The following is a 16,223-nucleotide window of genomic DNA, read 5'->3' as shown; positions in this document are numbered from 1 at the left end:
ATCGATTATTCCATCTAAATTCAAGTAAATGATCATATAGAATGTAAGCAATGATTTATAAATCGTATCAAACCATCTGATCCATCCGCGAACCAATGACTTAAATGTCAGGTTCGACTCACCATATAAAGTCGCTAGTCAATCCGGCCGTTTTAAATCTTCCTAATTTTATTTATTTATACTATTATTGTTCCCACTTAAATTAGGTGTTTCCATCTTTCCTAATTTTTTACTCTTACGCACGTCTCCCTCTTTCATTTCCACACTCTTTCACACACACATTCCCGCCATTCTCCACCGCCCGCCTCTACACCTGCTCCACCGGCGAAATTGCATTGGTTGATTGCCGGAAAACGAAGTAAAGATCTCCCTTCCATTTTACCTTACCGTTTTTTTTTTAATATTTTAGTTTCCTACATGAATTGCTGATTTTTTGGTCTACAATTGCTTCACAAGTTTTATTTTTTGTCATTATTGTAGTCAATTGCAAAAAATTTCGGTGGATTAGATGCTAGGCTCATGGATATTTGCTTTTATGGATAATTCTTGACACTATTTTGATGCTATCTAAACATTTGTGTTCATTTACTTGTTCAAATTCCTATCCAGACACATTGTTGAAAAAAAATTCTTAACATTCTTTCCAACAAAGAATCACAGGCATCAACTAATGAAACATTTACAATGTGTCCACAATTGCTTACAGTATACACATTGCAGGATATAATTAAGCGAGAGTGAATCACGAACGAGTGGATCAACGGAGGAGGAATTCAGCCATCTTGTTGGTGTATCTGGTAAAGTTATTTCGTGTTCTAAAGTTCCTTCTGAAGTTCGTTTTCGAATGAAAGCATCAGTTAACGAACACGGAGACGAGAAAAAAGAGAAAGTGATGAGTGTTACCGGTGAGAATCCATATGATAGTAAATTCCATGGTGGTGATGTTCAAAAAAGTAAAGGCAAAGGAGTTGATGTTATTAAGAGAAGGAGAATCAGGGATATAGAAGATGATATGAAATCAGGAACAGGTAATGATGGGGCAAGATGGCATGAAACTGATATGGCATTGGCTATGTGGTTTTACGATGCTTGCATTCCTCTAACTGCCGTAAATTCACCTTATTATCAATCGGCAATTAATAAGGTAGCAAGTACAGGGCATGGATATATAGGACCAAGTTGTCATGCATTAAGAGTTCCTTTGCTGAAAGAAGCTAAATTATCTGTCCAAAACACTATTAACTCTATGCGAAGTAAATGGGCCGACTCAGGATGCACAATAATGGGTGATAGTTGGACAGATAACAAAAATAGGGCTTTGATGAACTTCTTAGTTTATTGTCCTCAAGGTGTGTCATTCATTAAGTCTGTTGATATCTCTGGTATAGAGGCAAATGCAGAGAATTTATGCAATTTGTTTACTGAAATTGTTGAAATTGTCGGTGCTCAAAACATGGTGCATATGGTTACTGATAATGCTCCAAACTACAAAATGCGGGTGCTTTGCTGAGTGAAAGATATCCTTCAGTTGCGTGGTCTCCTTGTGCAGCTAATTGCATCAACTTAATCATGAAGGAAATGTCAGAATTGCCTCATATACATGATTTGATTACACGTGCATCTAGGGTTACTGGATTTGTTTATAATCATAAGTGGCCTCTTAATTGGTTGAGAAATAGGCCCGGCTGGACAGAAATTGTTCGTCCAGGTGATACTTGTTTTGGTACCAGTTTCATAGCATTGAAGAGCCTATGTGATCACAAAGACCACTTGCAAGCTCTAGTTACGAGTTCAGGATTTAAAAGATTTTTGAAAGTAGCTAAAGCACAAGAAGTTAAACAAGTTGTTATGGATGAACAGTTTTGGAATGATTGTTTAATTATTTCCAAGATTATGGGTCCGATTATGAGATTATTGCGCATTTGTGCTTCTGATGATAAACCTTCACTTGGTTTTGTGTATGAGGGCATGTGGAGAGTGATCAAAGGAGTTAAAGAGTTGTTCAAAAATAAGGAGAGGCTATATGGGAAGTATGTTGGTATAATCGAATCAAGGTGGGATAGGATGTTGAGAAAAAATCTCCATGCTGCTGCTTTCTACTTAAATCCCGCTTATCAATATGATCCTGAAATCCCTACTGAGACTGTAGAGGTGATGAAAGGATTACTTGATGCCGCTGAGACTATTCTTCCGGGTGTAGATGGTTTGATGGATGAGATATATACATTTCGGGATAAAAAGAAAGGTTTTGGAAGGAAATTTGTTTTGGATAACTCAAAATTTTCTAGGCCTGGTAAGTTAATATTATGTGTTTTTCATTCTAGAATAAATTAAACTGTGATTTGTAGTTGTAGATATTGATACTTGTTGATTATTCTCAGATGAATGGTGGAGGTTTTGTGGTCATGATGCACCAAATCTACGAAAGATGGCTATTAAACTTTTGAGCCAAACTTCTTTTTCTTCGGGATGTGAGCATAATTGGAGTGTGTTTGAAAGAATTCACGCAAAGGAAAGGAATCGGTTGGAGCATCAAAGACTAACTGATCTTGTCTATGTTCACTACAACTTGCGCTTACAAAACCGGTACAAATTTATGTATTGGTCTGTTATTTTCCAATGGTTCAACTTTCAATAATTTATGTTGATAATTGTTTTTTTTTTTCATTATTCGTATAAATGTGTAGTCTTGGTTCAAAGAGAAGATCGTATGATCCGATTGATTATGAGTGTATAGATGAAGTAGAGTTTTGGGTGATTGATGAAAATCCCGAGGAAGAGCTTGATTATGAGGAATTGGAGGAAATGTTAGATGAAGAACAAGCAAAAGGTTAATGACTTTCATAGATTTATTTATAATTTCATATTTTATTATGTTCATTGCTTGATGTTGTTGAACCTCTATATAGGTGATGGAGATGATGTTATGATGATTAATGATGAAGAAATCGATTTGTCAAAATTTGGTGATGGCGACTGTGACAGTACCAGTAGTAGTAGCTGCGATGAGTTCAATGGCGACTTGAGTCTCGTTAATCTTCAAGTTGGAAATGAAAGTGATGGAGATGATTGCTAATTATTTTGCTTTCAGCTTGTTGTTATGTAGTAGTACTACTTATCTTGATAAAAACCTATGTTAACTAGTATTTGACAGTTGAACTTGGTAATCTTGTAGACTTATTGGCATCTCATGTTATTAATATGCAGAATGTATTATAATGTCATTTTTTTGGTTATCATTCCTAGGATTTTAATGTTTTTATGGAGTAATATATTTATTTCTACTTGTACATTAGTTGAATTGGAAATTGGTAGCTATGTCAATTTCTTTACTGATCTGATTTTTTAAATAGGATGAAGGGAGTAGTTTCTAGACAATATTAGTGTAGCCTCCTTATTATCTGGACAATATTAGCTGCTGACATTATCCATCTTTGTCTTTATAAAAGCAACACAGAAAATCAAATTTAAAGTTCTTCACATCTCAAAAATGGCGTTTCATATGCAGCTATCATCTTCATCTCTCAAACTCCCTCTCTCCACAAACCCAATCAATCCATCACTTTCCCCACACCCACAGTCACTACAGCTACCTTCATTGGCTTCTTCTTCTTCTTCTTCTTCCCTTGGCTCCAAATCTTGGAATTTCTTCCTCTCCGGCACTCTCTCTCTTGCTCTTTCTCTCTCCGGTCAGTTACCCATTTCTCCAAAGGTTTTGGGATTTTTAATTCCTAATTTTACAATATTTGATTCTTGAAGTTCATTTGCAACATCTCAAGTTAGATTCTTGAAGTATTCAAATTGATGGCTTTAATGTTTTGAGCTATATTCTTGCATAAATACGACGTGGGGTTGATTCTTTTCCCTTGAATTTGTATAAAGTTTCTTACTTTCTGAATAATATGATCATTTATTTACTAGCTTACCTCAATTGAATAGTTCATTTGCAACATCTCAAGTTTGAATTTTGAATTGTTGGAATGGATGGCTTTAATGTTTTGAGCTAGATTCTTGCCTAAATACGATGTGGGCTTGATTCTTTTAACTTTAATTTGCATAAAGTTTCTTACTTTCGGAATATTATGATCATTTATTTGCTAATTTTGGTCAATTGAATGGTGATTAATGAAGTTTAGAGCTGCAATTTGCAGGAGTGGGATCTGCTGAAGGGAAAGTTGGGGTAAACAAGCCAGAGTTGCTACCTAAAGAGTTCACTACTGTAATTGATGTTGCAGGTTTCCTCTCCGATGGCCAGGTTTGCTTTCTTTTTATCTCGAGTAGTCTTGCTTCGGATGCATTGAATTTCCTGTTCATGTCAAGTTTGAAGCCCGCCCATATGGCCAATCTTGGCCAGAGCTTTCTTGAGAAAACCATTTTAGTTTGATTGGAGATTTATGGTTTTGTTGATGTGTTTTAAGCTGATGGAAATGTGTTTTGCCGGGGAATAACCGTAGGGATTGTTTGCTAGCTAGCATCGGGAGCTTATATGTGATGGTGTAGTGACTGTAGGAAATGGCTCGTGTTTCTTCTAGTAGGCGTGCTGGAAAATGTATCAAAGTGTTGTATTCATACGATCATACGAAGGATTAATGATTTGGTTGATGTGTTTTGGATGGTGATAGAAATGTGTTTAGCCGGTGAATCATTGTAGGGCCGGGTTGTTGCTAGCTAGTAACGTGAGCGGATGTTGTACGTGATGGTCTAGCCAATAGAGGAAATGGCGCGTGTTTTCTGATCGTAGGCGTGTTAAAAAATGTATTGTAGCGTTGTATTGCTAAGGATGTAAGTTCAAATGTGGCTTTGTTAACGCTTCGGCAGGAAAAGAGGATTTCGCAGGAGATAGCCGCCCTTGAAAAGGACACGGGATACAAGTTGAGAGTTTTGGCGCAGAATTATCCCGATACACCCGGTATGGCTGCCAACGGGTGCACTCAGCTAGCTAACTTCTTCGTCGTTAAAAATCTAACATCAAGGATTTCTCTTTGTTAGGACTAGCAATCAAGGATTTCTGGAAAGTGGACGATAACACAGTCGTGTTTGTCGCTGATCCGACATTCGGTATCTATCTAAAACAAGCTTAGTTTTTTTCTATTGCGGCTGGCTAGTGTTTTATATCTACACATTGCTTGTAACTAGGAAACATACTCAACTTCAACGTTGGCGCTTCCATTGATTTCGACGTGCCACGTAGCTTTTGGAGCCGGCTAGCAGGGAAATATGGAAACATGTTTTATTGGAAGGAAAAGGTTAGATTGTTAGCGTTACTACTTACACTTTCCATATTTTTACGAGAGTGATACTGACATACGATCTTTGTGTTTTGAAGGGAGAAGATGCAGCTATTGAATCGGCGGTCATGGCCATATCGACGTGCCTTAGAGAACCAGCGGGCGCCAATAGTTGCTCGGAGGTAAAATAAATTCCGTTGTACCAGAAAATCTATAGAGGGAATCGCCACGGCCTCTTTTCATGCAAGAACGAAGATTTCGTATGGCAATGTACAACAGTCATCGTCATCGTCATCGTCATCGTCATCGTCGTGTCTAACCTATGACTACATCTATGTATAATATGAACCAGAACAAACATTAGTATATGTATATGATTACAGCAATATTTAGCGCAATTGTATAGCCGTACAAAAAATTCACCATAGCCGCAGGCTCGCAGCAGACACTCCCTCCCTCCGAAATAACCAAGACGTTTTTTTTTGAAACAGGATTTCAAAAACAAAATTTAGTATAGTAATTTAAATAAAAAGAGAATAAAGGCATTAGAGATAATAAAGTGAAATAGTTTAAAAGAAAATAAAGCAGAAGATAGACAAGCAAGAGTAAATGTTACATGTATTTTGAAAAAAAAAAGGTTTACTCAGTTTAAGTGAGATGTTCCAAAAAGTAATAAGAGTTGCTAAGAGCATCCACTGTAGACAGGACTGACTAAAAACACCTTCTGCCACATCACTAGGACTAGCCGACGCCCTAACCAATAAAACAAATGAACAAATACGATTAATTCATTTTGATTGTTGGTGTTCATCAAATATTTAAAAAATGAAGTGCAATGAGTTGTAAATATAGAGTATAAATAATTTTTTTAAAAAAATAGTAATAAAAATAAAATAAAATTGGCTAGCTGATCGGTTTCCGTGGATGAGAGCTCGTCCTACTTCGGGACATCCGTCGCGTTAGCCTAACGCAATAGTGGACGTCCCCACGCCTTAAACGCTAGTCCGTGCTCTAGTCCGCTATTGCTGATGCTCTTATAATTTGATGGAAGAAGTATTATATGATTTTAATTCTTCAACCCAAACGGAAACTTAATTAGCTTTGGTAAATAGTACTCCCTCCGTCCCAAGATAAGTGACCTACTTCTTTTGGGCACGGGATTTAAGGAATGGTATTTAAATAAGTTAAAGTGGAGAGAGTAAAGTATGAGAGAGAGAAAAGTAGAGGAGAGAAGAGAGAATAAAGTAGGTGGAGAATAAAGTAAGAGAGATAACTTTTTGCTAAAAATGGAAATAAGTCACTTATAGTGGGACATCCCAAAAAGGAATACGAGTCACTTATCTTGGAACGGAGGGAGTAATTATTTTGTGTATTCATATTTGTATTTAAATATTCCTAGTGATTAAATATTAAATACTTAAAATTAAAAACCCTGAACACTATCAGACTTGTGCTTTTCATGCCACTTCAACTTGCGTTTCTAATTTCATCCTTGTTTAGTTGGGAGGGGATAAATGCGTAACTAATTGCTTCATGCCAAAATTATCTATCCACAAATCATTATGTGATTGTTAAAAGGGAAGAACTAAATCTGCTGTCAAAATTGCATAAAACATCAGTATTTTTAATAAGTTAAGTCACTTACTTGTGTTTAGGAGGAAGAAATCAATCAATTTTGATTCAACTACAGATTTATCTTGTATTTATAATAATCATCCATGAATTAAAAGCTGAAACTGATTTATGTTTGTAATGTTTTTTATTACTATTTTTTTCGGTTTTTACGATTTTAGTTTTTTGAACTCTCATTACAATTGTAGGGTTTTAGAAGATGAGGAAGCTAAAGTTTCATGAGAAGAAACTGCTAAAAAAGGTTAACTTTTTAGAATGGAAGAGAGAAGGTGGGCAGAGGGAAAACCTAGTAATGCATCGCTATCACGTTACCGGTAGAGACGATTACAAAAAGTAATATTCAAGCATCATTTCTCATATTTCAGCTCAGGTAACAAATTTTTCCATAATTTTTTTTTTCTCTTTTTCTTTCAGGTATTCACGGTTGTGTAGAACAGTGCAGAGGCTGGTCAGCATACTTAAACAGATGGATGCGCGAGATCCTTATCGAATCGAGATGACTGATAACCTTCTTGAAAAACTGTCAGTATTTTTAATTGATCATTTGAGTTTATGCTGTTGTAGAGGTTTTTCTTACTTTAAGATTTATGATATTAAAGTAAATTTATGTAATTAGAGTCTGAATTAAACTAGTAATTTGAGAGGAAACAACCAAAATTATTGGAGAGTATCCGGTTAATATGAGTGGAAGTGTGAAACAAGTTGAAGTCGCGGGCATTTCATTTGTTCTTCCTCTAGTTTGGCAAAAGAAGTTGTCTTTACTGAGAAATTTTGCTGATAGCTAATTGCATAGTAAAGTAAAGATGCTGATAGTGCATAGATGAAGTGCCTACGCGTTACTTTTGACATGCTCGCTTGTATGATTTTAGTAATTTACGAAAAATCATGATGCATGATTGCTTATTCTTCTGGTATATTGGAAGACTGCTCTGATCCATGATCCATCATGACTCTACATATCAAATATAGCTTGTGCTGTCGTTTAAGCAATGTAGCACTGAAGATCGGTTCAGTTTATGTTCTTATTTATTGGTATTTTGTTAATATAGGTACAACATTGGTGTTATTCCATCTCGTAAAAGTGAGCGCCTCTCTGTATCATCCTTTTGTCGGTAAGTGAGGTTGAAGATGCAACACATTTATGTGATGTTCCGTATCAATAAATTCTTGTAATATGTTTCACAATTTGAACCTTGTTTCTTTGATGGTTAATGATAGTAGTAAATTACAAATGATGGCCTTGGATTAGCACTAATGTTAACATGCTGAATCTACGAGTAGAAAGCTCTCGAAGGAAATATCGATAATTCTAACAGGGCTTTATTGGTTTCAGACGTAGGCTTGGCTCTGTGTTGGTGAGATTGAAGTTTGTTGTTCTGCTCTAGTTTTGTTGTTTTTGCTTACACTAAGCAGTTCCAATTAAAAGAAGCTTTATGTATTGATAGAAAGTGATGTTTTTTCACTTGTTTCTCTATCCACAGGTAATGGAAATAGTATTGATTTCCTTTTCCCCACCACAGTTAACTCTTTCACATGTTTTTTACATGCTAGTGATTGTCACACAGATTTCTTTACAAATAAAATAAATACTGTATATAATGGATAGAGATTTGCAAAAGGAAACAGGTAGAGATTTCCATAGGCTTAGAAGGATAGATTTTATCTTATCTCATATTTTACTACTTTCCACTCATAGGGTTACTCTTTGTCTTATCTCTTAGCTAACTCATATCTATGTTCAAATCAAATCATTAATTCAAAACCGATATATATTTATTTATCATTTTATCATGAGATTTTCACACCTTTTACCATTTCTTTTTGGATAATACCGGTCTTAGAAGAATGACTCAACTATGAAGACACTCCCCAAAATGGAAAAATGATTCAACTATAGTGAAACGGAGGGAATATTTTTTAAGGAAAATCTTCACTGGTTGGAATATGATTACAAGGAGAATCTATTTGTTTGCTGTTTTGATCTTGACACCGAGCTATTTACTGGTTTTTCTCTTCCGAATTATGGCGACGACAAATGTGGCAATTATCAATTATCGTTTATGTATTTTTTACGGTAAGTTATGTTTCTACCATCTCTTAGAGAATTGTGATGTTATTATCTGGTGGATGACAAATTATGGAGATGAGAATTCTTGGACAAGGGTTTATAACTTAACCGGTGGATCATATATGTATGGATTTGTTTTTCCACTCAAAATGTTGGCAAGTGGTTACTTGTTATTCATAATGGACGTCTATGCGAAGCTATTTCTCTACGCACTAAAGGTCCTTTAGAACCTATTGAATGGCATGGTATTCTTCAACTACCTATATCTTATTATTCCAAAATCACTAATTTATTCCAATTTTTCTTTCAATCAAGACTATGGGAATTCACAATTAGTCTTTTAAGTTTTTAGTAGGTAAACATGATTTAGTTTCTTGTAGGGGTATTATCTTTTCATTTTTAATGTATGTTTATTTTAATTTTTGATAATAAAATATTGATGAAAAAACTTATAATCTGGCCTATTATATCATAATTTATCATGGGAAAACATAACTTGAAAAAGATCAAATTTTACAACTTTTCTTACCTATACATATATAAAAGAGATGTTTTGGATTATTTACAAATCTGCATTTTTAGGTTAAAAATTATAATTTTATTAAAGTTACTTTTTGTTAACAAGTTTGTTATCTTAATCGGTAGTTTAAGAAAATTAAATACCAATCAATTTAAAGAATAATATATACTTATGAATTATGAAAAACAATATCAATATACTCCATCTAGTTAGCAAAATCAATAAATACATAAGAAATATCAATATACTCATTTTTTCTTTTCCTCTCTCTTACTTTACTAATTTTACATTAAAATCCGTACCGTTTCAAATGTTTCTATTTTTTTAATACAAAGGGAGTATAAGCATAGTGAGTATCAGTTAATTAGGGATCCCAAAATTATTGGAATAATTATTTTTAGTTTCAGCAAAGTTCTACAAAAGTTAAGAATTAATGTTTTATATTTTCAAAAAAAATTATATTTATGGTTTTTCTATTTTTGGTGATGGTGTATCACTATTGAACTTATATATTCTTAATTTTTTTTTTGCGTGGTTACAATTTTTGTGTTTAAGTATCCAAAATATTTTAATTAATATTCATGATTTTATTTTATTAAATATATTTTTATTTTATGTTTTCAGTGCATAATTATTTTTGATATTATATACTATATTTTTGAAGAAAATACAATGTGCCATGGGTGAGACACTAGTTATTGATAAACGAACACATCTTCATTCTTCAAACACGAGCTCCCCACATTAAATACTCATTTCTTCACACTAATTACAGAATATCAAACTAGTGGCAAAGTCAGAATTTTTATACTGAGGGGCCCAAATATTTGTTCATGTTTGTGGATATTTTTGATGTCGTCATTATTAGAAGTATCTCCGACCTGAGATAAAGGGATAATAAGAGAGAAATATTTATTTCTTTTTTCTACTTACTAAATAAGTACTCCCTCCGTCCCACAATAATTGTCACTCTAACCATCCACAACGCTATATCTTATCCATCTCTTAACCCCCTCATCTATTCACTATTCATGGGGACTGTACTTTTCACTTCATCTCTTAACTAAGAGATAACACCTATATCCCTCCATCTCTTAACCATCTCATCTCTTAACTATTCATTCAATTTCATTTTTTATTTTTTTTCAACAAATCCAATTAATAAAAAAATACACTTCATTAAATAAAATAAAATTACAATTTAAAATTCTAAAATTATAAAAAACACATAAATAAAATCCTAAAAAAATAAAAACACATAATTAAAATCACAAAATCATAATTAAAATAAAATTACAATTTGTGGGAATGATTTAGTATTTATAGAAGTGATTGGAGGCTTTTAAAAAATTGAAAAAAATTACAAATTTGAAAAAAAAGGCTATAAACGGCTAGTTTGTTGAGGGATGGATGTGTTAAAATTCTTTTCATATGCAATCCAATGACTCATGAATATGCTGAGCTTCCTCGACTGCCTGCCCGTGCTTGCTTTTATGGATTTGGAGTGAGTAAATTAACCGGGCAATATAAGATTTTGTGTGCTGATCAATTTAGGTCCTATTATATATACACTCTACGTGAAGAAGCTCTGTGGAGAACCGTGCAATAAAGTGCCAAGTGATTATGCTGTATTTATTAATGGAAATCTTCATTGGTTGGAATATGATTTCAAGATGATTCTATTTGTTTGTTGCTTTGAACTTGATACTGAGCTATTTACCAGGTTTTCTCTTCCGAATTATAGAGGCCGCAAATATGGCAATTATCAACTATGCATTTTGGAGGGTAAGCTATGCTTCTGTGATATCTTAGAGAGTGCTCACGATTTTATTTGGTGGATGGACAACTATGGTGACGAGAGTTCTTGGATGAGGGTATATACCTTCTTCTCTGGACTAGATATATATGGATGTCTTTATCCATACAAAATGTTTGCGAATGGTGATTTGTACTTCATAATGAATGTCTCTGAAAAGCTATTTCTCCACCTCAAAAAATATGAAGGTCCTTTGAAACCTTTTCAAAATCGTGGTATTCTTTATCGACCTACATCTTATTATTCCAACATTGCCAATTATACCCCAAGTTTTCTTTTGCTCAAAACTATGGGAATTCACAATGTTTAGTCTTTAATTTCAAAGTACACAAGCATGATTCTTTGTTTTGCTCGTAGTTTCTTGTACTATCTTTTCACTTTTAATATGTTATGTTATATTAATTCTGATGATAAAGAAAAAGTATGATGAAATAAATATGATAGGAAAAAGGTATGTGTGTGTATAATTTAGGTACAATTTGCACCATCAATTCCATATTTTATATATTATTCATTTATAATTATGTTGGACTCAAATCTTGCTTGTCGTTTTTAGATCAGTTATCTGAATGAGTTGACAAATAAATATGATAGGAAAAAGGTATGCGTATGTATAAATGTCATTCAATAAATGCCCAATTTCGATTACTATAGTATTCGCCATTTAATTTTTATTATGTGTTACTACTATATAACACCTTGTTTTTTAATCTAGTTATGCGTCAAAGCTTTCGCGTACGTAGATTTTATAACTAAGTTATTCAAATGTACGTATAAAAGAGTCAAATTACAATTGTTTATGTAAGAGGATTTCTAATGAAGAATACATGATCCGATTTTCATATATTCAACTTGATTATTTTTTATTCAAATTTTCTCTTAAATTATTTGTTAAAATTTCTTGAAAAATTAAGGGTAAAGCAAGCTGCGCGGAACTTAGATTTACTCATATGTTGTTTGGTGAGTATACTACATAAAGTTATGTATAAATATAAGTGTTACCTTAAATATTTCCGTATGGAGAAATTAATTTTCAAAATCAAATGTTCATACATAACTTCTTCTCTTGGAGCATATTAAAGGCCTCGTTTTTCCATATTTACATAAGCCTCAAGAATATTTTGAGGTTAGAAACTAAAAAGAAGAAAATAAATTAAACATTGTATAAAAATAAATGTCTATATCTATTTATTCCCTTCACGCCTTACTTTGAAGAACAGACACGAGGTGAGAATATCCGCAGGGGATAGCGAGGATCCCGGTCTGTTTGAAACCAAACTCTCGCTCCGCCTGCTCCAACAGCTTGAGAAACCCCGGATGGGCCAAGTAGCTCATCTTCAACACGAACCGCCTCAGCTCGCCACCTTCAACCGCGTACACGACGAAATGCCCCTTCTTCACATCCTGCGGCACTCCACCGAGCAAACAGGCTTCATCGTCCTCCATTGCACGATCATATTCAAACCCGCACCTAGCCCACAATGCGAGCATCTTTGCAGCAAGCTTATGGATAAGGAAACCTCGGCTCATCCTATACTCTACAGAGATAGCTAGATGAGGCATATATGCTTAGCAGCGAAACCATAACACTTTTATAGACAGTGAAGGGAACAAAAGTGCAGGTCAGCATATGGAGAGGCTATGTAAAATCACTTTCGGACACTTGTATCCGAACAGTACGAGTAAGGACAGTTTCCAACCGTATACACTCATGTGGGGTGGGACCTTCGAACGATAATTAATTACGATGTTTCTATCCTGTCTGCGGTGATGCTATGTGAAGATGGTTATGGCCAAATGCATTAGGAGATCAACTGCCTTATTCTCATATATAGTAAGTTGGAAAAAATGGTAGGTTGGTTTTAAGTTTTAACGTGCTCGCATATTTGCTATGTGATTTGGTTTGAGAAGCAAAGCCGGTAACTCTCACTGCTTAAAAAAGGGGGCCTAATGCTGAAGTGTCATGTGTTAAGGCATTGGTAGTAAGGTAGCAGAGTGTTTTCATGTGTTTGGATTTGTGTTCTATTTTGGGAATGTAGGTATTTAGTGTGTTTTGGTAAGGATAAGTGTGGGGTTTCCTACACAAGTTAGGAAAGGATAGGGTATTCTAGGCGCGAAGTAACATGCTAAAGATGGGAGGGCTATCGAGGAGTAAAACGATAAGAACTACTCCGTCCGTCCCATTTAAGATTGTCGCGATATGGGGTTTTAGGTGGATGTATTTAAGGTCCATTTGGTATATATGTTTCACTAGGATAACGATAGTTAATAACTCTACATGATAAATTATCTCTTGGCTCATGTTACTTTTTTAATCTGCCTTGTTTTTTCATATTTTGATGTGTTAATTTTATTACCTTCGAAGTTTTCACCCTTCTCATTTTATTGAGATTTATTAGCGGTTGTACGGTTATAGCTTAAACTTTAAAATAAACTAAACAACATAGAATTAAAATATTGAGTGAAATACTCACTTATGTAGTTATGTTAGCGGAGGTAGTTATAAATATTTTAAGTTGCTAATTCTGCTAATTCATCAACGCAATGTATTAAAAATGTCAACATGATATATTGAAATGTCAATAAAATTAGGCGTTGACATTTTAATATCATCGTATTGACATTTTTAATACAATGCGCTGATGAGTTAGCAGAATTAGCAACTTATAAAATGTAGCAATTGATCACACCCCTATGTTAGCTTATTTATATAAAAATAAATAATTTATCTTATTCATTAAATAAAATATTTTTTCACAAAAAATTAAATAACTTATCTTATTTATTAAATAAAATATTCATTCACAGAAATTTAAATAACTTATTTTATTTATTAAATGAAATACTCTGTTTCATTTATATAGTTGGATGTTTTAATGAAAAAAGAAAAAAAAAGACAAATTTCATTCGACTTATGGCAAGATTGCATCTTTGTTTAGACAAATTAAAAAGTACTCCTACTTAAAGTTTGAATGCCGACAAAAGGAGTAATGTGCATTGAATTTAAATTATATATACAAAGATGGATGTAGAGAGATTGAGAAATAAATCTTGATATTGTAGGGCTTCTTTTTAGCCCCACTCAAAAAAGGTAGCCAAATCCATAAAACTTCAACTAACTACATGTAATAGGGTTGCTTATTTCATTGGTTTAGTTATTGGATCGCATATCAGCCATCTTGAAAAACGTGAGCAAACCGGTTTGACAATCGGTTAACAAAATAACCGTTGAAAATACGTGCCAGTTTTGTTAACCGAATTGCATAATTTTCAAGAACCTTGACCAAAATGTATGTCAATTCAGTTAACCGAATAACTATCTAAAAATATGCGCCTAGTAGGATTTGAACCGAACCTTGATCAATGGATAATATTTGAACAATTTATATGTCCGAACTGCATATAAGCTATTTTAAGACCTATGCTATGACCAAACCGATTCAATAATTCGATTAACAAAAAGATTTAACAGTTAACCGGACCACATATAGCCCCTCTTAAAGAATTGTGACCAGACTAGTTCGCAATTCGATTAAACAATTAACCATTGGTTTAACCATTAATCAATAAATCATATAATAAAATACTATGTCAACACACAAGCTCTTTTTTTTTTTAACATTTTATGCACATTAAATGAGTACTCAAATTTTTAGTCATGACATATGATGAACTTTAAATGTTTAAAATCAGTTTTTCGGATTACAATCGATTGGTCATTTAAAACCGAAAACCAAACAGCTCTGTAAGAAGTGGAAATAGACGGTTATCGGGATGAACCAAATTAGCAAGCCCTAAACCAATCCACATCATCATCATCTCCAAAACAAGACTACTAGTAATCTAGTAGATGGATTAGCATTTAGCAGCACTAGTTCAAGCAACTCCTCAAAGCATTATTACATGTATACATAAATAACCTTCACACATTTCATCAAACAGTTGGTTTGCGCTCAAAAGTCGCTCCGGGATCATCGCTGCAGGGGGAGACATGGAAGCCGGTCACCATAGCATCAGGCGGCCCTCTCCTGCAGCGCTGCTCCATCTCCTCGACCTTATCCGCGCTACCAGAGAAGACGGCCTCCACCGCCCCGTCCCTCCGGTTCCGCACCCACCCCTTCAGCCCCAATTCCCTTGCGTTTTCGACCGTCCAGTTCCGGTACAACACCCCCTGCACCCTCCCCTTCACCACCACCTTCACCTGTTTCAATCAAAAACTCTAAATTGAAGAACAATCACTCAAACTGAATTGCTATAACAGAATTTTGGAATTAAATGAAACAAAATTTTGAAATATTTCAATCAAAAACCCTAAATTGAAGAACAATCACTCAAATTGAATTGCTATAAACAGAATTTTGAACTAGAACACCTCTGCATCCTCCCCTTCACCTATATCAATCAAAAAACCCTAAATTGAAGAACATTTCACACAAATTGAATCGCTGTAAACAAAATTTGAAATAGAAGACCACAAGTTTCACCTATTTCAATCAAAACCCCTAAATTGAAGAGCATTCGCAGAGTGTGCTTACGGATTTATCGGAGGAATTCACGGCGGACATAGGAGGGGGAGGAGGATAAGGAAGAGAATGGAGAGGGCGAAGAAGAAGAGGAAGCTGGAGGAATGGTCTGGTTGTGGTGTGAATGTGGAATTTGAAGATGGAAGCCGCCATTAGCGTTTCAGTTTGAAGCTGGAGAATATTTTTTTGTGGACCGAGAAGAAAAGAGCCTTTTCAGACTACGGATTGGGCCTCCCGTGGTCCATGCCATATGGAATTAGCTAATCCGACGGACCAAGACTGCCACGTGCAATCGGTCCTTTGGAAATTTCAAATTTTTATATTTTCACTTTTTCATATTTTTGTTTTTTGTGGCCTGCCCTCATATGTGGTATTTTACTTGGATCGTTCCACACAAATCCCACAACCAAACAAACACCTTATCAAATGCGATTAT

The 16,223-nt window shown here is 34.4% G+C and overlaps 5 protein-coding genes across 5 annotated transcripts; 3 read left to right on the top strand and 2 right to left on the bottom strand.

Moving 5' to 3' along the window:
• The first annotated feature begins 1,441 nt into the window (after positions 1-1,441).
• LOC125209761 (uncharacterized) lies at positions 1,442-3,211 on the top strand. Its single transcript, XM_048109345.2, has 4 exons — positions 1,442-2,293; positions 2,382-2,586; positions 2,688-2,830; positions 2,910-3,211. The coding sequence occupies exons 1-4, from the start codon at positions 1,570-1,572 to the stop codon at positions 3,074-3,076; spliced, it is 1,239 nt and encodes a 412-aa protein (XP_047965302.1). The 5' UTR covers positions 1,442-1,569; the 3' UTR covers positions 3,077-3,211.
• A 204-nt stretch (positions 3,212-3,415) lies between these two features.
• Positions 3,416-5,626, top strand: LOC125211848 (thylakoid lumen 15.0 kDa protein). The gene is made up of 6 exons (XM_048111789.2): positions 3,416-3,689; positions 4,152-4,255; positions 4,819-4,909; positions 4,990-5,058; positions 5,137-5,246; positions 5,327-5,626. The coding sequence occupies exons 1-6, from the start codon at positions 3,491-3,493 to the stop codon at positions 5,417-5,419; spliced, it is 666 nt and encodes a 221-aa protein (XP_047967746.1). The 5' UTR covers positions 3,416-3,490; the 3' UTR covers positions 5,420-5,626.
• Positions 5,627-7,059: 1,433 nt separating this feature from the next.
• LOC125209760 (U3 small nucleolar ribonucleoprotein IMP3-like) lies at positions 7,060-8,416 on the top strand. The gene is made up of 4 exons (XM_048109344.2): positions 7,060-7,193; positions 7,275-7,382; positions 7,910-7,972; positions 8,194-8,416. The coding sequence occupies exons 1-4, from the start codon at positions 7,060-7,062 to the stop codon at positions 8,243-8,245; spliced, it is 357 nt and encodes a 118-aa protein (XP_047965301.1). The 3' UTR covers positions 8,246-8,416.
• A 4,045-nt stretch (positions 8,417-12,461) lies between these two features.
• LOC125211324 (auxin-induced protein 6B-like) lies at positions 12,462-12,827 on the bottom strand. The gene has a single exon (XM_048111057.2). The coding sequence runs from the start codon at positions 12,825-12,827 to the stop codon at positions 12,462-12,464; it is 366 nt and encodes a 121-aa protein (XP_047967014.2).
• Positions 12,828-15,084: 2,257 nt separating this feature from the next.
• Positions 15,085-16,017, bottom strand: LOC125212364 (acylphosphatase family). Its single transcript, XM_048112508.2, has 2 exons — positions 15,800-16,017; positions 15,085-15,465 (listed from the first exon to the last, which is right to left on the bottom strand). The coding sequence occupies exons 1-2, from the start codon at positions 15,938-15,940 to the stop codon at positions 15,199-15,201; spliced, it is 408 nt and encodes a 135-aa protein (XP_047968465.1). The 5' UTR covers positions 15,941-16,017; the 3' UTR covers positions 15,085-15,198.
• Between the last annotated feature and the right edge of the window lie 206 nt (positions 16,018-16,223).

Source organism: Salvia hispanica, chromosome 3 (genome assembly GCF_029641045.1).
Source record: "Salvia hispanica isolate PSC_SH4W2 chromosome 3, Shi_PSC_v1, whole genome shotgun sequence".
Classification (NCBI taxonomy): Eukaryota; Viridiplantae; Streptophyta; class Magnoliopsida; order Lamiales; family Lamiaceae; genus Salvia; species Salvia hispanica.
This window is presented reverse-complemented; position numbering and strand designations above follow the sequence as displayed.

Coding starts and splice junctions, on each gene's coding strand:
- LOC125209761 (XM_048109345.2), top strand. CDS start 1,570: ATGAAGGAAATGTCAGAATTGCCTCATATACATGATTTGATTACACGT. Junction 2,587..2,687: donor AACTTGCGCTTACAAAACCG/GTACAAATTTAT, acceptor ATAAATGTGTAG/TCTTGGTTCAAAGAGAAGAT. Junction 2,831..2,909: donor AGATGAAGAACAAGCAAAAG/GTTAATGACTTT, acceptor ACCTCTATATAG/GTGATGGAGATGATGTTATG.
- LOC125211848 (XM_048111789.2), top strand. CDS start 3,491: ATGGCGTTTCATATGCAGCTATCATCTTCATCTCTCAAACTCCCTCTC. Junction 4,256..4,818: donor GTTTCCTCTCCGATGGCCAG/GTTTGCTTTCTT, acceptor ACGCTTCGGCAG/GAAAAGAGGATTTCGCAGGA. Junction 4,910..4,989: donor GAATTATCCCGATACACCCG/GTATGGCTGCCA, acceptor TCTCTTTGTTAG/GACTAGCAATCAAGGATTTC.
- LOC125209760 (XM_048109344.2), top strand. CDS start 7,060: ATGAGGAAGCTAAAGTTTCATGAGAAGAAACTGCTAAAAAAGGTTAAC. Junction 7,194..7,274: donor GGTAGAGACGATTACAAAAA/GTAATATTCAAG, acceptor TTTTTCTTTCAG/GTATTCACGGTTGTGTAGAA. Junction 7,973..8,193: donor TCTGTATCATCCTTTTGTCG/GTAAGTGAGGTT, acceptor TATTGGTTTCAG/ACGTAGGCTTGGCTCTGTGT.
- LOC125211324 (XM_048111057.2), bottom strand. CDS start 12,827: ATGCCTCATCTAGCTATCTCTGTAGAGTATAGGATGAGCCGAGGTTTC.
- LOC125212364 (XM_048112508.2), bottom strand. CDS start 15,940: ATGGCGGCTTCCATCTTCAAATTCCACATTCACACCACAACCAGACCA. Junction 15,466..15,799: donor TGAATTCCTCCGATAAATCC/GTAAGCACACTC, acceptor TGATTGAAACAG/GTGAAGGTGGTGGTGAAGGG.